Raw genomic sequence first — 22,014 nt, forward strand, 5'->3', positions numbered from 1 at the left:
ATAAATGCCAGATGGGATTAAAAACCTGAATGTGAAAAGCAAAAAAACTTAAAACTCTTAGAAGATGTGTATAAATAAATTACATTCTCTTTTGTTTTATTACAGTTTATGCTAGCCTAAATTTTGGCAGTAAGACACAGCAAACATTTGGTAGTCAGACAGAACGGACTTCATCATACTCTGGTCCAAATCCAAGTTCAGGAGGCTTCATTCTTCCATCCTATCCTCTCTCATCACCTCGAACTAGTCCAAAGCACACATCTCTTACTGTATCTCCAAAGAAGTCCCAAGATAATTCTGTTAATTTCTCAAATTCCTGGCCTCTTAAAAGCTTTGAAGGAGTTTCAAAGCCAAGTCCACAGAAAAAGCTTGTCAGCCAAAAGTCATCTGATCCTACAGGTATACATGATGGTAAAAATTAATACTTTGTTCAAATTTATTTGTATGTTCGAATAATTACTTTGAAGTTCGGGTTGTTAGATCTTTAAAAGCTGGTAAATTGTGTTTTATTTCTCTGAATTAGTAAATATTTAAGAAAATATTTAACAAAGTTAAATAGATCAAATGTGTAATATAAAATTCAATTGAAATTCTCATTTCTTTTTTTTTCTTATATTGGCACTTCAGAATCCTTTTTCAGAACTAAACAAATAATAATGCTTTATAAGGTATATGAACATGAACAGCCTGAGATCCTACTAACAAGTTTTAGCTTTACAAATATAAAATATAATTCATATATTTACTATAATGTCTAGTATTTATTCGACATTTATTGACTATTTACTCTCTGTTAAAATTATTTTGATGGTTTTTCTACTACTTGTTATTAACTAAAATATTCTTTTCTTAACAATAGCCCAGTCCAAAATTATAAAATTAGCATGTTAGCTTACTTAAGACAGATTCAGTCTCAAAATAAGAAGTCTTTTAAAGGCAAGCCCCATGTCCCAAATGCTTTCCTATCCCTAGCCCCTGAGATCAGATATTTCACCTTTAAACTACCCTACAACACAGATGTTCCAGTTTATAACCATAAGGTCAATTTATTGCATAGTCAGCTGATTTTATTACTTTCTCTTAGCACTGAGTGTTCATTCTCTTCTTTAATTTATTTCTGTATTTGTCTTTCCTCCAAAATCAGATATTGTATTGAAAGCTGAGACATTATTCAACTTGTTCTCCCTAGTGCCCAGTATTACTGCTTTGCACATAGTAGTCATTCAAGTGTTGCTTACATAGTTATATCAAGCCAGATAATTAACCCTTCTAGCTTATTACGGACTTTACAAGTATTAATCATGATGATGTGTATGAAGAAATTTCACGGAATTCCGTGGCGGTCCAGTGGTTAGGACTCCATGCTTTCACTGCCAAGGGCGCGGGTGCAATCCTTGGTCAGGGAATTAAGATGTCACAAGCCATGCGGCACAGCCGAAAAAAAAAAAAAGATTCACTTGGTATATAATATTTTTATTTGATATGAAAGGATTTTGGGTGGTCCATTTTTGTTATACTTTTTAGGGGACACTGATATTTTTATCTCAAGTAGCAATCTTTATTTCTAGTAAAATATAATGTGCTTTTTAATTTAAAAACACCTAATTCTAAACACTTGTGATTTTAACGCTATCGATAACTGTTTTTCAACTTGAAGTTGAAAAAAAAAAAGAATAAAATATGTCTTTTTCATGCAGGAGAAAATTCTCAAGAGAAACCTTCTCCAGTTCAACTTACACCTGCTTTGGTGAGATCACCATCTTCCCGACAAGGCTTAAATGGGACCAAGCCTGTACCTCCCATACCACGGGGCATCAGCCTTTTGCCTGATAAAGCTGATTTAAGTACAGTGGGACCCAAAAAGAAAGAGCCAGATGACATTTGGAAGAGTGAAAAAGATAGTCTTACAATTGATCTTTCAGAATTAAATATCAGGGATAAAGATTTGGATCAAGAAGAGGTTAGAACCAAATATTTTCAGTAATTTTTAAATGCTTGTAATTGTCTATAAATAATAGTTGTTATTTAAGGAAAAATCAAGTACTTTTTATCCCATAACATGGTGTCTTATTTGTAAAAATATTTTATGTTCACAATAGAAGACATGGAAACTATAGTGAAGTATTAAGAAGAAAATTCATCACACCAAATTCCACTACCCAGAATAATTTATCACTGTCACTCTAATGTCTTTCCTTCCAGTAATCTGTGCATATATTATTCCTTTTCAAATTAAAAGTACAGATAATATAGCAATATACCCATGCACTAACCCCTACCAAATGAACAATTTGTCGTTTTTGTTTCCTACTTTTTAAATAAATGAAACATAACATAGTTCCCTCCCCAATCCAGTTTCTCTTTCCTCTTCACTGAGGCACCACTGTTACCATTAGTTTGTGTTTTATGTACTTTTTATATTGCTATAGTAGTATTTTGATATATTTATAATGTACTCATATAATTGATTTTGGCTTATTTCTAGTCTTTTGCTATTGCAAACTATGCTGCAGTAAACATTCTTGAGCATGTCCCTTGTGCATATGTGCAAGTTTATGAAATTGACATTATATTGTATTTTTATCTTTGAATCCTAGATCACTCCATTTATACTATAAAAATGTATTGCCAATATGATAACTCTACATATTAATTATGCCAGAGAAGGGATGTGGCTGCTATGTTACTTTGGATTCAGAGCAGTATTTCCACAGATGCTTCCTTTTTATCATTTCAGTTTGCCTGATGTCAGGTTGAAAAGTGTTTTACATTAAATATGTAAACTGAAACACCCAGTGATGATATTTTGTGGTCTTATTTTAGCCTGTTTTTAAGACGTAAGGCATCATGTACTGATAGTTTGTTCAAAAAAAATTAATGCATATTCATTTAAAAAGCATTTCTTTAACATTAAGCATGTGTAAAACTAACTTATAAAGAATCAAAATTGGTTCTTAATGAATTAATTAGTCATTCCAACTTCTAATTGCTTGTAAAATCTTTTCTTGTTTTTTTCTTTTTGCTTTTGTTTTTCCAGTTATAGTCCAGTGGTACTATGAAGGGAATTTATTTACAGGAAACAAACTTACAGAAGAGGCATTTTCCTGTGTAACTCATAAATTTCATCTGATCCTACATATTGTCTTTTATGATAACTTAAAAATAGTCCTTTTAGTGGGTAATTGAAAGGGTAATTTCTTTTTTATAATTATTAGTAAATATAGGTGGATACTAATGTTTTTAGATATTCAACCTTCCAAGGATTTACTAGGGAAGTGGCTGTACTATCAAATCAACTATTAATTGTTATAATCAAAATATAAGCAAAACACAGCTTATGTATATTTCTGAGTTCCTTAATTTGTTCAAGGCTCTATTCCCAAACTTAATATATATGTGATAAAGATTTCTCCTCTGCATTTTTATAGATACTTGTCTTCAGAAGTTACATACAATGATCTGTTATTCTCTGAACTCTAACACTGGCAAGCTTGATGTAAACTTCAAATTTAGAAAGCTGATTACTTTTTGCTGACCTTCTCATAGAACTTCTAAATAGCCACATCAGCACACTATTGACCTAGGGTTAAATGGACCTCTGTGACTTTAACTGTGCTACTATCTGATTCAATGATTCACCTATGAATGAATTTTTACAATATATTAGTCGTTGTACCCAGTGCTGGAAGTACCATGGTGAATAATATCTTGAGATCCTTCCTCTTAAGGAACTTATAATCTAGGAAGTTGTTTATAAATAAATACCTGAGTGATGAAATCTGTATTTATACTATGTACAGATATGTTAACATCCATCTTGTTAGTATTGGATTGAAGAGTGGCTAGCTAGGTATAGTTATTGGAGTTTGAAATTTAAGGATAACTTTTACTTATATAATTATTTTGTAAAGTTAATTGTTTTAATTTTTTTTAGATGCAGAGCTCTCTTAGGTCCCTTCGTAATAGTGCAGCTAAGAAAAGAGCAAAACTGAGTGGCAGTACTTCTGATCTTGAAAGCCCTGATTCTGCAATTAAGCTTGACTTGACTGTGGATTCTGCATCTCGATCTTCCTCTCCAAACATCAGCTCTTACAATGAAAGTGGAGTTTACAGCCAAGAATCTTTGACTTCTTCTCTGTCGACAACTCCCCAGGGGAAGAGAATAATGTACTTTATTTTTTGATATGTTAGATGAATTCTGATCTGTAATTTGTAGTCTGAAGCTCTAATATCATATTTAAAAAAAAACTTTAAGACCATTTTCTAGTTTTTGAAACGTTGAAATACATTTAAAAGACAACAGAAAATTTACAGATATTACCTTGGTTGGCTTTGGTTTGGGGTGGTTGTGGAGAGACAGAGCACAACCCCAACTAAATTAATATAAATCCTAGTCCCAAAGCCCCACTTATTCTTATGCCTAAGATTTATTCTAATATTCCTTGTCCTTTAGCTCTTTTCTGTATCATTGACTCTGACGATTGACCAATAGCTGATATTACTGTTTTCGTTTAATGATTTTCGTTTAAAACTCAGCACCAGTTTCCTCTAATCGATGGATAAATTCCACCCAGCCATTACCCAACTATTTCTTATATTTTGTTATTCCATTATCTTGTGCGAGTTTAGGACTCCATGCAGTAGCTTTTGCAGCCCTCTCAGGAGTTTCCTTACCGCAGCAGTGCTAGAATTAGAGTCCTGGTCACCCCATACTGACAGCATAGCAATTGGACGAACTTTTCCAGATTACCTCAATAACCCTTTTTTTTTTGCGGTACGCGGGCCTCTCACTGTTGTGGCCTCTCCCGCTGCGGAGCACAGCTCCGGACGCGCAGGCTCAGCGGCCATGGCTCACGGGCCTAGCTGCTCCGCGGCATGTGGGATCTTCCCGGACTGGGGCACGAACCCGTCCCCCTCATCGGCAGGTGGACTCTCAACCACTGTGCCACCAGGGAAGCCCCCTCAATAACCTTTAAATCTTAAACAGTGATCCTACCTTGATTTCTGAAAATCTCTGTGACCGTATTCTAGAATTTTGGGGAATCCTTTCCCTCTTTATTGTATTTTATTTTATTTTTAAATTTTATTTTTTATTTTATATTGGACTATAGTTGATTTGCAGTGTTGTGTTTCAGGTGTATTCCTCTTTATTTTAGACAGAAACCTAGGAGTAGAATTACTAGGTCTTGGGTAGATGGACATTTAACTTTTTAAATAAGTGCTAAGCTGTTTTCTAAGATGCTTGTGCAATTTTATACTCCTGTCAGCAATGTATGAGAGTTCCAGTTGTTTTACATCCTTATTAACCTTTGGTGTTGTCAGTCTGTTTAATTTCATTTTCCTTTGATTTTATCCATACCATGTTTACATATAGAGGTAAATATTTAAAATCAAATTTAAATTATTTTTACTTAAGTGAACTAGAACCTCTAATAGGTAGAGATTACATAATCCAAGGAGAGATGATGTTCTGTTGAACATTAATGTAGAAGGGCGTTTTATTTCAGCAGTTCATAGAATTAAACTAAATTTTTGTGTCCCATTGTGAGAGGTTTGTCTCATTCCATGATTTCCTTCCCCACATTTTTTAGCTGAAACAGCAGCTTATTTTGCAGTTGGAAATATTTTATTACTGGAAATTCCTTTGTTGTAATTACCTGTGTAGAATAATGCAATATATTTACAAAATGAATTTGGAATGGCTATGTGGGCTGATGAAGTAATTATGTTTACATTAAGTTACCAGACATTTAAAATATATACATTTATCTCTTAGACCTAAAGTTTTTCCTTTATCTTACATGAATGTGAAATTCTATGTTACATACTCTTACAGTTTCAAGGTTCTGTAAGTAATCTGGAACGCAATTGGGAAGAAAAGTTCATTTTATATTGTTGATATAACATTTAGAATTCACTATTCGCAATATTGTTTCATAGAGTTATTCTCTTCAGATATTAAACTCCGTGAGAAAGGAGTTCAGTATACCCTCATTTATGGACTGAATTATCTTTAATGAATTTACTATTTCCACATTTTATTTTATTAGTTTAAGAGCAATTATTCTCAACCAGCTTACATCCTGCCTTAAGAATCATGTCCAAAGAAAGTCACCACTACTTCTGCAGGGCTTTCATCCTTACGTGGGTTGGGAAGGAAAAATTATTGAGAACCACTTTTCTAGAGACTGAAGTATTTTCTTTCATCTAAGTCAAATACACTCAATATAAATGTAAATTGACAGTCATCTAGTCTAGAGAAATTACTCTTTTAAAATATTTAACATTGATTTCTCACTAGGTCAATTAACAAATATGCCTACCCAACTACTAAGAATTGTACTCCTTTGTAAAATCTCTTCTTGATAATATCCATCACTGACTTATTGGCATTTTAGCTCTTACTGATTTTAAACAGTTCCCTTTATGTACAGACTTAATATTCTTCAGTTTACTTTCTTTGTGAAATAAGGCCTGTAGGCCTTTATAAAGTCAAGAAAGTATAGCAAAAAATAGTCCATGAAGAAAGCGGCATTTGCTAAAACTCACTTGTTGCTGATCTCTTATAATATTATTAAGTCCCTATTTTTATATTATATATGAAGGTAGATAATATACTAGATGATTAGAATCATTTGGCTTAGTTCTGGAATGGACTGTCTTTGGGTCAGGTTTTTTTTTTTTCCCCTTACCCAAAGGAAGATTAAACAGCACAAATTGTAGTGTCTTCATTTCCTTTGGTAATCCTCTCGTGAATAATTAAGGATTGACCATATGTTGAAAAGGTTGGAAGTTCAAAAGGTGAAATAGGAATACCAATAAGAAATATTCTTAGCCATAGTTTATCATACTTGCTGCTGCCTCACTATCAAAGTTTAGTGAGTTAATAAAAGTATAGAGAATGTTTGATATAAGAATGCTGAATAGCTCTAGATCTTCAATGTTTATTGAAATTACTTTGTTTCATTGTAGGTCAGACATATTTCCAACATTTGGATCAAAACCTTGTCTAACAAAACTTTCTTCTGCAAAGAATAAGAACTCTCAGGTAGCTGAACAAAGCCCCAGTGCAGGTATTCTATGACTGTTTTATAAATATGTTTTATAGAAAGTATGATTTTTAAATGATTAAAAAATGATGGCAAATGTATTTTAGATTTAGAATTTTTGTAATTACTAATTAAGACTAACCATCTTCTTAACTCCTTAAAAGGCCATTTTGGCAAGAATACTTACTATTCTTGGAAGAAAAAATACTTACCTGAATAATTGATACCCCTTTAAACCCATAAGTTACCCGGTCTGGCTCCTACACCAGGACATTTTGATTTAATTGATACAGAATGTGACCTGGCCATCAAAGTTTTTGAGAACTCTCTAGGTGCAGAATAGTTTAGAAACCACCGGGGGCCACAAAAGACAATTTCTTTTAAAAATAATATTTAGCTAGTGTAAATATCTTGTGTTAAGCATTTTGTAAACTAACCTGGAAATCACTAATTTATAACAGCAGTTCTTAGAAAATAGATTCAGGTATTAGTAATAAATTAGAAAAATATTTGAATTCTGATCAATTTAGGATGGGAACTGTATGTTCTTCTTTATGATTTGTAAAACTATTGAATTATGAATTAATTGTAGCAAGTTGGGATATGATATTTATTTTCGCATGATCTCAGTGTGAAAGTCCTAACAACCTTAAAGTTTACCTTATAATTACTTTCTTAGAAAGCTGTGTGTGTATCTAACTGTTTGCTAAGATTTTAAATTTCTTCCTCCTAAATATATCTTAATTTCATCTCTTTGTAATTCCCACTATCACTCTTACTCATTTTTTACTTAGCCGCCTAACATTTCTCTCCAGCTTCAGTCTCGTCCACTTATAATCCTTTTCCCATAATGCAAAACTGACTATATTGCCTAGCCTAAATTTATTCAGAGCATTCTTCTTTGATCAGAGCCGTGCAGACATCTCCAGCTTCATTTTCATTTCCTGCTTTGTATGTTGTGATCCATTTAAATCAAACCACCTTCAGTACCATTTCTATCTCTTTGCAGTTGCACGTACTGTTTCTTCTGGATGAACTCAAATCCACACCACACCCCATTCAGCTGTGAAAACAACTCAGTTGCTTTCTCTGGGAGGCCTTCCCAATTCACAAATAAAATTGATATTACCTCTTTTGTAATATCATTACATTTTGCACTGACATTTTTATAGTGGTATTGCACTATATAAGTAAAAAGTGTTTTACTTTTTTGGACTCTCAGATTCTTGATCCCCAGAGATTATTTACCCCTGATTGCCAACAAGTGCCTGTCATAATTATAAAAGCGCAACTCAGCTATGTGTGTCTGGTATACTGGCTTCCACAAAGCTTGTGTGTTAGACTAAGAGATAGTTATTCTACTAGGCACAGGAAGGCAATGTATATGTGCTTTGGAGTCTGAAAGACTCTAGCTGGAATCCCAGTTTGATATTTTAATAATCATATTCTTGCTCTGTGAAAGTTAATTGCTTTGAAACTAGTTCCCTCATCTGATGATGTAAACCTTGAGAAGGGTAGTGAAGATCTAAGTATATAACATATATAAAGCACCTAGTACATAGTGGGCACTTGGTAAGTATTTGTTCTCCTAAAAGGGAAGACCCAAAGAAATATAATACATAAACTTATTCTTTAATTCTTTTTTAAGGCTGATTATCCTAATAAATTATTTATTACTTTACAAATAATTATATAAGTTTGAAGAGACACTTTGTTGCCAGGTTATATCTAGTTTATAAAAATGGAACCCTCTTTTGGAAGAATATTCTTGGAATTAGAGAAGGGTAGATTTAGAAAACCGAGATTTGAGTTTCCCTCTGACCCTAGTTGTATGACCTTGTGAGTCATTTAAATTTTAGTGGAGTGATAGGTCTTACAGTAATACACGCTTCTGTATGCGATGTTCAATGTTTCCCAAACTTGTTTAATAGTCAGTGTTTCTCAAACTTGCCTAATCCTAGGAATCACTAGGAATGCATATAACATACAGGTTTTGGGGCCTCACCTTATACCTACTGAATCAATCTTCAGAGTTAGAAATCTGCATTTTTAACAAATAAGTTAGGTATTTCTAGGATCAAGTTTTAGAAACACTATTATTGTATTTACTGTAAGATATTCTTGGTTAAATTTAATATGCTTCCAAAATGTTAAGTTGCTAATGGTTTAGGATTTTATAAATTTGGGTTTACATTTTTTGTTTCTTTGGGATAGGGTTTGTTTTGTTTTCAGTAAGCAAGTGATTTCTACAAGTTTATTGTTTAATTGGTGAAACATAAAAATGGTAATGCTCAGAATAAGGACTACCTAAACATAATTACGTAAAAATTATAAATTCATTCTGTCTTCACATCAGCATTTCCAGATTTCCACATAGATTCCACTACTACCTACTATAGCACATTGTGCTGAATTTCCTGAATGTTGTTTTAGCAAACTTTTTTCCTGTAGCTTTACGTTAGTATCAACTATTAGTAGAAAGCATTTCCATCCAAAGCCAATATCTTTATGAGGCTTACTTTATGAATTAACTATCAAAATTAAGAAGAATTTAGAAAGATATCCATGTTACACCCAGAAGGTCTCTATCATTTAATAGCAGATATTTTTTAAATCTTTCTCAATGAATCTGACTTAGTGCCCTATACTCTGCAGTACTCTCTAGCCCAGCGGCCACCAGCCACCTCCTCTCCCTGCTGTCCTGTTTTTATTAAAATACCCTCAACAGTATTAAAAACAAATTATATTTTATTGTTATTACTTAATGGTTTACATGGCAGCTATACATAAAAATGGATGGTGACTTAAATATATATTGCCTAGGATTTTCCATTTAGTAGTTTTGTGGTTTTAACAGCTGCAAAGTATTAGTATAGGGTGTTCAGTTTAAACATTCAAATGTAGATTAAAATTTTAGATATTTATTAAAAGGAGGCCTACATTAGGGTTTGATTTGTTTTTAACTAGGAATATAACATTTGTATATTTATGGTACACTAGTCCCTGTACTAATAACCCCTTTACATTTTCTTCATTCAATCCTCACAGAGGTTCTGGAAGAGCTACTACTATTATCCCCATTTTACAAATAAGCTTAAGTGTCTTGACCAGCTTCTGTCAGCAATTTAAGTGGCAGTGCTATGATTTAAAGCCAGGAAGCATAATTCCAGATTCTGAGCTCCTTTCCTATATAGTTTATTGCCTCACAATCCAGACCATGAGAGTGGGAGAAAAGAGAGAAATGGAGAATATAGGCCTCTCTCAGGAAGCAGTTTAAAAATTCTAGATTTAAAAAAATTCTGTTTTGCTGTAAAGTGTCATTTAAACATTAAATGCCTGTCATGTTTTTAAAATATATATATTTGATTATCTCTTTCAAACATTGAATTTTGTATTTCATTGTAATTTTAAAGCCTCTTTTATAAAATGTGATAGTATGGCTTATAATAAATATTCTGATCTGCTAGTAAGGTAAAAAGTATTATAAAAATTTTAAATAAGATAAAACTTTAAAAAATTACTGTAATGTTATAATTTTTAATATTATGTTATTGAACCTTTTTAAAGGTTTAGAAGCCAAGATAGATTTAGAGGAGAGATATGTACCTATGGTATTACATCATTCAAATAAATATTTTTATGTATTTTATTTATTTTATAGGGATTACAACATCCAATGTAAGCATAATTGGTCAACGTGTGAACTATGGGTTTGGATGTGGTGATTTTGAAGATGATAGGCCACATGACATTTCACCTAGTGTTTTAAAAATACAAAATAAGGAACACCCAAGACATTATAAGCATACAAAAGGTTAGTAAATTTCATAAGTTCATTTTTAAGATTCAGTGTCTCTCTGTAAGCATGCCAATAAAGAAAAACTGAGGTCTCAGTTTTGAGATTTTTCTTCTTACCCTTCTGCTGCTGTGTTGTTGTTTGAATAATTTTGCCAAATAGGAGAACACATAGGTTCACATATTAATTTATGGTTTTGTCTGAGGAGCCAATGCAGGGAAGCTGTTACCCAAGAGGTTAAAACTAGGGTTTCCCTGCTGACCTTTAGCCCCAGGATACACACACGCATACACACACATACAGACATTTTACCATTAAAATGCAACGGAGAAATCATGTGAACAAAAGACTCCTAGGTGCCTACTTAGGTTGTAACTATGGAGTAAAACTGTGGAAACAGGAATATAATTTCCCTGTGGTAGAACCTGGGAAGCTTCCTTGTTATCACTAACCATTGTTAATAATTACATTCCTTTTTTTTTTTTTTAAACTTAGTAGCAAGCAGCACTTCTGTGACTGCTCTGTTTTTTTCAGAGATCCTATTTCAGCTGCATTTAAATTTTTTTCCTCAGGGTAAACAGGAAGTGATTTTGTTTTGTTGTTGTTGTTGTTTTTTACTATTGGGGTATAGTTGCTTTACAATGTTGTGTTAGTTTCTGCTGTACAATGAAGTGAATCAGCTGTATGTATACATATATCCCCTTCCTCTTGGACCTCCCTCCCACCCATCTAGGTCGCCACAGAGCACCAAGCTGAGCTCCCTGTGTTATACAGCAGGTTCCCACTAGCTATCTGTTTTACACATGGTAGTGTATATATGTCAATCCCAATCTCCCAATTCATCCCACCACCCCTTCCTCCCTCCCCCATGTCCACACGTCCATTCTGTACGTCTGTGTGTCTATTCCTGCCTTGCAAATAGGTTAATATGTACCATTTTTCTAGATTCCACATATATGCATTAATATATGGTATTTGTTTTTCTCTTTCTGACTTACTTCACTCTGTATGACAGACTCTAGGTCCATCCACCTCACTGCAGATAACTCAATTTCGTTCCTTTTTTATGGCTGAGTATATTCCATTGTATATATATACCGCATCTTCTTTATCCATTCGTCTGTCAATGGACATTTAGGTTGCTTCCATGTCCTGGCTATTGTAAATAATGCTGCAGTGAACATTGGGGTGCATGTGTCTTTTCGAGTTATAGTTTTCTCCAGATATATGTCCAGGAGTGAGATTGCTGGATCATATGGTAGCTCTATTTTTAGCTTTTTAAGGAACCTCCATACTCTTCTCCATTGTGGCTGTATCAATTTACATTCCCACCAACAGTGCAAGGGGTTCCCTTTTCTCCACACCTTCTCCAGCATTTATTGTTTTTTTGATATTGAGCTGCATGAGCTCTTTGTATATTTTTTGAGATTAATCCATTGTCAGTTGCTTCATTTGCAAATATTTTCTCCCCTTCTGAGGGTTGTCTTTTCGTCTCGTTTATGGTTTTCTTTGCTGTGCAAAAGCTTTTAAGTTTCATTAGGTCCCATTTGTTTATTTTTGCTTTTAGTTTTGTTATTCTAGGAGGTGGGTCAAAAAACAAAGAGGGAGTGATTTTGAAGGGTATAAATATTTCAATAGAGTAAATAGAAGTCACCTGTATTTAAGCATTGTGACCTATCAGTAAAGGTAAGGAGCTGTCATTTTTTTGTGTGTAGCAATCTTGGTTATCGTAAGGTCAACTTCTCTTGTTTCTGGTCACCTTAAGTCATACATGTGCAGGTAATCAGGCATTTTAGACATGTATATTTTTTGTGGAGCTAACACAAATTCAGTAAGAGGGAACTTGATTAGAAACCTTTTGTGTTTTGTTGTTGTTGTTTTTGTTTTTTTGGTAAATTTCTTAAAATTTAATCCTTAATATAATTCATAGTATCTGTTCTTTTTAGGAGAGATCATTTGTCCATTGTTTTTACAAAAGAGAATGACAGGGTTTTTTCATATTTACTTACATATGTTATTTCTTATATAAAAAAATCAAATGTAAAAATACTTTTCTTCCTAAAGGTAATATAATTTAATTGTTTTTAAATAATTGCTGAATGTGTTCATTTACTGCCAGTGGCTTTTTTTGTTTTGGACAACAGAGTCATAAAAATATTTGTATCTTTGATCAATAGTTAATTCTATTCCAGAAAATTACTTCACACTCACACTTCCAACTCTAAACCAAACATATACTAGGTCTATCTGGCCAACAAGAATAAATATGTTCAAGACCAAACTTACCTTCCTTTCTGGACCTGCTCCTCCTCCTTTTTTATCTATTTTTATTAGCAGCATTACCATTTTCCCAGTTACGGAGACTTAAAACCTTACAGTCATCTTTTCTACTTCTCCTTATCCTCCAAGTTCAGGCAGTGACCAATCTTACCAATTCTTTTCAGTTTAATTTGGGCTTTCATTACTTCTTCCCTGGATAATTACAGTAGCCTTGTGATAAGACATTTTATCACTTATTTTCAGTTCTTTTTAATTAAGGCTACATAATCTTGCAGAATTATCTTTCTAAGGTACAGTCATCATCTCTTCCATACTCAAAGCCTTGAGTGGTTTTCACAGAATAAATTTCCTACTCTGTAGCATAATTTTTAAGACCCTTAATAATCTTGCCTCAGCTTACCTTTCTTGAATTACCTCTCACTATACTTCTTTTCATGCCCAATGCTCTAGAATTCTTAATACTAGAAGTTTTCTTGGTTTGTATGTACAGTCTTCATTGATGCCCTTTCCTAATCTTAATGTGTCCAGATCATGTCTGTTTTTTGAATATGGCTAAAAGCCATTTCTTTAGGAAGCTTTCCCCATGTTTCTGGTCTGGAGTAGTATAAGATAAAGTTAAGATACTGTCATCTTTATATCCCTATTATGCTTTGTATATAATGGTGTTCATGCCACATGTTAAATGAATGGAGTGGTGATCAGCCAACCAAAACTAATAGTGTGGCCTTGGGCACAATCAGACAAAACTTGCATCCTCAAATAATCAGGTTAAAGTAAATATTGAGTGCAGTGCTAAAAGGAATAAAAAAAACTTCCAAAAGAAATATTGGCAATGAGTGGCAAATGTGAATGGATTCCTTTTACAAGAAACTTCAGACTTTTTTAGGATTAGCTCTCAGAACCACCTCTTCTTCCTTTTCTCTGCTGGTTGTCCCTTTGAACCTGCCCATTTTCTAGCATATTAACCTGGAGCCCCAATTAATGATTTGAGAAAGTGATTAAGATGGATGCTTGGAGTGTTAGCAAACTAGATTCCATGAGTTAATATTTTCTCTTTCTCTGTTTGAATGAATGGGACAGAAATAACAACAAAAAAAGATTATATAAGGATAGTTCATATGCAAAAAATATTTTAAGCATATTTTTTCTTTATATGTTAGAATTGAGATTTGAGCAATATTTCTTTCAGTAATTCTTTGCTTAGAAGAAACTGTAGGGTAAAAAGTAAAAGTAACATTAAAAATGATGTTATGATCGCTGCTCATTAATTATTTCCAGTTCTCCTTTTGGCTAATCAGCAGGAATACACTTCTCTGACCCTTTGCAGTTAGATGATCACATGAGTTTCTTTAACCAATGAAACGTAATCAGAAGTGACATGTGGGTAGAAGGGCTTTAGAACAGGTTCATGATTCTCTTTTTCCATCTTCCTCCTGCCACTATGATTCTGACGTTCTAGGTGATGAACCCTGGTCCTTGAGTAAGGATTATATGGAGCAGAACCTCTCCCCTGTTTCAAGAACGAATATTATATGATTGAAAAAAAAAGCTTTGTTTTGTTAAGGTAAAAATAAAAACAACCAAAAAATGGTGTTATGTCAGCCTCTCTTATAAATGAAATTAAGCTACTTAAATATGTTTTTTATGTGTTTCCTCATGAGATTTGTCTAATTATCAATCATCTCTTAATAGTTTATGTATAGATTTTATGTTTGTGAACTATTGTGGAGCAAATTGTTCCATTTACTGAGATTTGTTTCTCTTTGTCACCAAACACTTTTTGGGGCTACCTGATGTTTCTGTCAGTTGACCCGAAATTAATTATATTTTGCTTTCCATTTTTTCTGCCTTATAACATTCATCTAACATTTGTTGAGCACCTACTATGTGCCAAGCACTGTACTAACGATCTCTGGAAAAGAATGATAATCAAAACTAGACATAGATGCTATTCCCATAGAGCTTACAGTCTAGTAGGAGAGAGGATAATTAAATAATCACAAACTGAGCTAGAAGTTAACCTAAGAAAGTACAGATTGCTGTAAAATTGACTTGATCTGTTCCTGGGGGTTAGACGCTTTCCTTCAAAGTTATCCTTTTGTTGGTTGATTATCATGTGGTGATTATTCTCTTGTATATCTTTTCCACTCTCTTTTTTTGGCTGTGTCAGGTTTACATTGTTGCGCTTGGGCTTTCTCTAGTTGTGGCAAGTGGGGACTACTCTTCGTTGCGGTGCATGGGCTTCTCATTGCAGTGGCTTCTCTTGTTGCAGAGCATGAGCTCTAGGCATGCAGGCTTCAGTAATCGTGGCACGTGGGCTCAGTAGCTGTGGCTCGCAGACTCTAGAGCACAGGCTCCGTAGTTGTGGCACACGGGCTTAGTTGCTCTGTGGCATGTGGGATCTTCCTGGACCAGGGCTCAAACCCATGGCCCCTGCATTGGCAGGAGGATTCTTAACCACTGCACCACCAGGGAAGTGCCATCTTTCCCACTCTTAACCTTGGCATGTATAAACTCCTTAAGTGTTTCAAGGTTTCTTTTCTCTCTAGTGCCTAGTCTGAACTAGGTTTCTTTTTTTAATTGAAATATAGTTGATTTACAATATTGTATTAGTTTTACATATATAGCAAAGTGATTCAGTTATATATATATTTTTCAGATTATTTTCCATTATAGGTTATTACAAGATATTGAATATAGTTCCCTGTGCTATAAAGTAAATCCTTGTTGCTTATCTATTTTATGTATAGTAGTGTGTGTATGTTAATCCCATACTCCTAGTTTATTCCTCCCTTCCCTCCCATTTCTATTTGGTAACCAGAAGTTTGTTTTCTATGTCTGTGAGTCTGTTTCTGATTTGTATATGGATTCATTTATATTATTTTTTATATTCCACATATAGTGATAGCATATAATATTTGTTTTTCTCTTTCTGACTGACTTAGTATGATATTCTCTGGATCAATCCATGTTGCTGCAAATGGCAATATTTCATACTTTTTTATGGCTGAGTAATATTCCATTGTGTATGTGTATATATGTATGTATGTATACATATATATATATATAATATATACATATACATCACATCTTCTTAAACCAGTCATCTGTTGATGGGCACTTGTGTTTTTTCCATGTCTTGACTATTGTAAATAGTGCTGCTGTGAACATTAGGGTGCATGTATCTTTTCAAAGTAGTGTTTTCATTTTTTTCTGGATATATACCCAGGAGCGGAATTGCTGGATCATGTAATAGTGTTTTCCATAATGGTTGCACCAATTTACAGTCCCACCAACAATGTACAAGTGTTCTCTTTTCTCCACCTCCTCTCCAGTATTTATTACTTGTAGACTTTTTGATAGTAGCCATTTTGTCCGGTACCTCGTTGTGATTTTGATTTGCATTTCTCTAATACTTAGCAATATTGAGCATCTTTTCATGTGCCCATTGGCCATCTGTACGTCTACTTTGGAGACATGTCTGTTTAGGTCTTCTGCCCATTTTTTGAGTTTGTTTTTCTGATACTGAATTTTATGAGCTATTTGTATATTTTGGATATTAACCCTTGTTGGTCACATCAATTGCAAATATTTCCTCTGATTCCCTAGGTTGTCTTTTCATCTTGTTTATGGTTTCCTTTGCTATGCAAAAGCTTTTAAGTTTGATTAGGTCCCATTTGTTTATTTTTGCTTTTATTTCTTTTGCCTTGGGAGACTGATCTAAGAAAACATTAGTACAATTTATGTTTGAGAATGTTTTGCCTGTGTACTGTTCTAGAAGTTTTATGGTGTCATGTCTTACGTTTAGGTCTTTATGGGTTTATTTTTGAATATGGTGTGAGGTAGTGTTCTAATTTCATTAATTTACATGTAGCTGTCCAGCTTTTCCAACACCACTTGCTGAAGAGGCTGAGAAATTCTCAAACATAGAGAAGGAAACAGATATCCAGGTACAGGAAACACAGAGGGTCCCAAACAAGATGAACCCAAACACCCACACCAAGACATATAATTAACATGGAAAAAGTTAAGGAGAGGATTCTAAAGACAGCAAGAGAAAAACAAAGAGTCAAAGAGTCAGTTACAAGGGAACCTCCATAAGGCTATCAGCTAATTTCTCTGCAGAAACTTTGCAGTCCACAAGGGAGTGGCATGATATATTCAAAGTCCTGAAAGGGAAAAACCTACAACCTAGGATACTCTACCCAGCAAGTTTATCACACAAATCAAAAACATACATAGATTCACAAAAACCAAAAAGAAAGGAACTCCAACATAATACACAATCATCAAACCACAAAAGGGAAAACAAAAGGAAGAAATGAACAAAGAAGAACTACAGAATCAACTGGGAAACAAGGTTTAAAATGGCAATAAGTACATACCTATTAATAATCACTTTAAATATCAATGGACTAAATACTCCAATCAAAAGACACTGAATGGGGGCTTCCCTGGTGGCCCAGTGGTTGAGAGTCCGCCTGCCGATGCAGGGGACACGGGTTCGTTCGCCAGTCCGGGAAGATCCCGCATGCCGCGGAGCGGCTGGGCCTGTGAGCCATGGCTGCTGAGCCTGCGCATCCGGAGCCCGTGCTCCGCAACAGGAGAGGCCACAACAGTGAGAGGCCTGCGTACCGCAAAAAAAAAAAAAAAAAGACACTGAATGGCAGATTGGATAAAAACACAAGAACCTACAATATGCTGCCTACAAGAGACTCATGTTAGAGCAAAGAACACATAAAGATTGAAAGTGAGGGGATGGAAAATGATATTTTATGCAGATGGAAATAACAAGAAAGTGGGAGTAGCAATACTCATATCAGACACAATAGACTTTTTTTTTCTTTTTTAATAAATCTTTGTTGGAGTATAATTGCTTCACAATACTGTGTTAGTTTTTGTTGCACAACAAAGCAAATCAGCCATATGCATACACATGTCCCCATATCCCCTCCCTCATGAGCCTCCCTCCCATCCTCCCTAACCCACCCCTCTAGATCATCGCATAACACCGAGCTCATCTCCCTGTGCTATGCTGCTGCTTCCCACCAGCCAACTATTTTACATTAAGTAGTGTATGTATGTCGATGCTATTCTCACTTCACCCCAGGTTTGCCCTCCCACCCCATGTCCTCAAGTCCATTTTCTAAAGACAAAATAGACTTTAAAACAAAGTTCATAAAGAAAGACAAAGAAGGACATTATATCATGATAAAAGGATCAATACAAGAAGAGGATATTACTCTCATTAACATATATGTACTCAGTATAGGAGCACCTAAATACACTATATAAAACAAATACTAACAGACATGAAGAGAGAAACTGACAGGAATACAATAATACTAGGAGACTTTAACACCCCACTGAGATCAATGGACAGATTTCCAGACAGAAAGTCAGTAAGGGAACAGAGATCCTAAGTGATGCAATAGACCAGTTGGACTTAATTGATATCTATAGAACACTACATTGATAAAACCCAGAATACACATTCTTTTCAAGTGCCCATGGAACATTCTCTGCAATAGATGACATACTAGGTCACCAAACAAGCCTCAACAAATTTAGGAGGATAGAAATTATTTCAAGCATCTTTTCTAACCACAATGGTATGAAACTGTAGAAATCAGCCACAGAAAGAAAAATAAGAAAAAAACCCATCACATGGATACCAAGCAACATGGAAGTAAAAAACCAGTGGGTAAATGATGAAACCAAGGAGGAAATCAGAAAATACCTCAAGACAAGTGACAATGAAAATACAACTTTACAAAATCTATGGGTTGTAGCAAAAGCATTTCTAAGAGGGAAGTTTATAGCGATACAGACATTCCTCAAGAAACAAGAAAAATCTCAAATAACCTAACCTACCACCTAAAAGAACTAGAAGAAGAAGGACAAACAAAACCCAAAGCCAGCAGAAGGAAGGAAATAAATAAATATCAGAGAGGAAATAAATAGAGATCAAAAAAAATAAAAAGATCAATAAAACCAAGAGCTGTTTTTTTTGTTTGTTTGTTTTTAAGATAAACAAAATTGACAAACCTCTAGCCAGGCTCACCAAGAAGAAAAGAGAGAGGACCCCGAAAAAACATAAGAAGGTAAAGAGAAATAACAACTGATACCACAGAAATACAAAAACTCATGAGAATACTATGAAGAGTTATATGCCAACAAATTGGACAAATTTTTAGAAATATACAGCGTGCCAAAATTTAGTCAGGAAGAAACATATTTTGAACAGACTGATCACTAGAAGTGAAATAGAATCTGTAATTTAAAAAGCTCTCTGCAAGCAAAAATCTCAGACCAGACAGCTTCACTGGGAAATTCTACCAAACATACAAGACCTTACACCTATCCTTCTCAAACTATTCCAAAAGATTGAAGAGGAGGGAACACTCCCTAATTCATTCTATGAAGCCACTGTCACCCTGATACCAAAACCAGACAAAGACATTAAGAAAAGAAAATTACAGATCAATATGTTTCATAAACATAGATGTACAAATCCTCAACAAAATATTAGCAAATATTTTTTGATTTGGTCCAGTGGTTAAGAATCCACCTTCTAATGCAGGGGACGTGGGTTCGATCCCTGGTCGGGGAACTAAGATCCCACATGTCATGGGGCAGCTAAGCCCGTGCGCCACAGCTACTGAGCCCACACGCTCTAGAGCCCATGAGCCACAACTAGAGAGCCTGCTTGCTGCAACTACTGAGCCCGTGCACTCTGGAGCCCATGCGCCACAACTAGAGAACCTTTGTGCCGCAGCTACTGAGCCTGCACACTCTAGAGCCTGCGTGCTGCAATGAAAGATCCCATGTGCCGCAGCAAAGATCCTGTGTGCCACAACTAAGACCCAATGCAGCCAAATCAATCAATCAATCAAAAAAGAAAACTTTCCAAAATATTAGCAAACTGAATCCAACAATACGTAAAAAGGATCATACATCACGATCAAGTTGGATTCATTTTAGGGTCACAAGGATGGTTCATCATAATAAATCAATCAATGTGATATATCAATACTACATCAACAGGAAGCCATATGATCATCGCAATAGATGCAGAAAAAGTATTTGATAAAATTCAGCATCCATCCATGGTAAAAACTCTCACCCAAGTGGGTATAGAGGGAACATATCTCAAAAGCCATTTACAGCAAACCCACAGCCAACATAATACTCAATGGTGAAAAGCTAAAAGCCTTCCCACTAAATTCAGGAACAAGACAAGGATACCTGCTCTCACCACTTCTATTGAGCATAGTATTGGAAGCATTCAGACAAGAAAAAGAAACAAAAGGTATCCAAATCAGAAGGGAGGTGGTAAAACTGTCCCTATTGGCAGATGACATGATACTCTATATAGGGACCCCTAAAGACTCCACACAAAAATTATTAGAACTAATAGATGAATTCAGCAAGGTAGCAGGATACAAGATTAATATACAGAAATCTGTTACATTTTTTTACAGTAACAATGAAATATCAGAAAGAGGTTAAAAAAAAATCCCATTTAAAATTACGTCAAAAAAAAAAAATACTGGACTTCCCTGGTGGTTCAGTGGTTAAGACTCCGCACTCCCAATGCAGGGGGCATGAGTTCGATCACTGGGGGGGGAACTAAGATCCCACATGCCTCATGGTGTGGCAAAATGAAGAAATGAAATGAAATGAGTGAAAAACCTATATGCTGAAGACTCCAAAACACTGATAAAGGAAATTGATGATGATTTTAAGAAATGGAAAGCTATCCCGTGCTCTTGGATTGGAAGAGTTAATGTTTAAAAGTTAATACTACCCAAAGCAAACTATACAGATATAATGTGATCCCTATCAAAATACGCATGGCATTTTTCACAGAACTAGAACAATAATACTAAAATTTATATGGAATCACAAAACACCCAGAATTGCCAAAGCAGTCCTGAGGAAAAAAGAATGAAGATGGAGGCATATCCCTTTGAGACTTCAAACAATACTGCAGCACTACAGTAAACAAAACAGCGTGGTATTTGCACAAAAACAGACGTATAGATCAATGGAACAGAATAGAGAGCTCAGAAATAAACCCATGCACCTACAGTCAATTAATCTATGACAAAGGAGGCAAGAATATACAATGGACAAACCAGATATTCTAATTATAAATATTTATTGAGTTGGGCTTCCCTGGTGGCGCAGTGGTTGAGAGTCTGCCTGCCGATGCAGGGGACACAGGTTCGTGCCCCGGTCCGGGAAGATCCCACATGCCGCGGAGTGGCTGGGCCCGTGAGCCATGGCCGCTGAGCCTGCGTGTCTGGAGCCTGTGCTCCGCAACGGGAGAGTTCACAACAGTGAGAGGCCTGCGTACCGCAAAAACAATAAATAAATAAATAAATATTTATTTATTGAGTTAATGAATATGCGTAAATATATAAATTGTAAATTCTTTGTATGAAGTTAGTTTTCAGTTTTAAAAGATCATGTTATGATATCCTGAAATACTATATAAATATGTATTTTTTAATGTGGGTTTTTTTGTTTCTTTAGGATTTACAGGGTCATCATCAAATTTCCACCAAATTTCCAGTTTCGACTTCATGTCTACAAATACCTTATCAGAAGACTCAGTAGTAGTTGTTGGAAAAGGTATTTCAAAGTTTTTTAGCTTTTAATTGAATATGTTCTTCACGTATAAGCAAAGCATATCAATAAAGAATAGAGAAGAGTGTGATTCAGGTGTTGAATAGAACTTTCTTTTTAAAACATCGTTAAATTGAAAGAATTAAAAGTGAATACATAACATGACATTTCTATCCTCTAATGAAACAACAGTAAATTCATGTCAGTAATTTTCAGAGATGTATTATGTGACAGGTGGAGTTTAGGTACTTCTAA

At 34.7% G+C, this 22,014-nt stretch overlaps 1 protein-coding gene across 2 annotated transcripts in view; it reads left to right on the forward strand.

Moving 5' to 3' along the window:
* TOGARAM1 (TOG array regulator of axonemal microtubules 1) overlaps nucleotides 1-22,014 on the forward strand; it is an 82,310-nt gene that overhangs the window by 26,836 nt on the left and 33,460 nt on the right. For both annotated transcript variants that reach the window (XM_060294776.1, XM_030854858.2), the window contains 6 exons: nucleotides 106-411; nucleotides 1,698-1,960; nucleotides 3,935-4,167; nucleotides 6,973-7,073; nucleotides 10,711-10,863; nucleotides 21,667-21,765. In XM_060294776.1, the coding sequence (XP_060150759.1) occupies nucleotides 106-411; nucleotides 1,698-1,960; nucleotides 3,935-4,167; nucleotides 6,973-7,073; nucleotides 10,711-10,863; nucleotides 21,667-21,765 (1,155 nt within the window). The remainder of the gene's footprint in view (nucleotides 1-105; nucleotides 412-1,697; nucleotides 1,961-3,934; nucleotides 4,168-6,972; nucleotides 7,074-10,710; nucleotides 10,864-21,666; nucleotides 21,766-22,014) is intronic.

This window comes from Globicephala melas, chromosome 2 (assembly GCF_963455315.2).
Source record: "Globicephala melas chromosome 2, mGloMel1.2, whole genome shotgun sequence".
NCBI lineage: Eukaryota > Metazoa > Chordata > Mammalia > Artiodactyla > Delphinidae > Globicephala > Globicephala melas.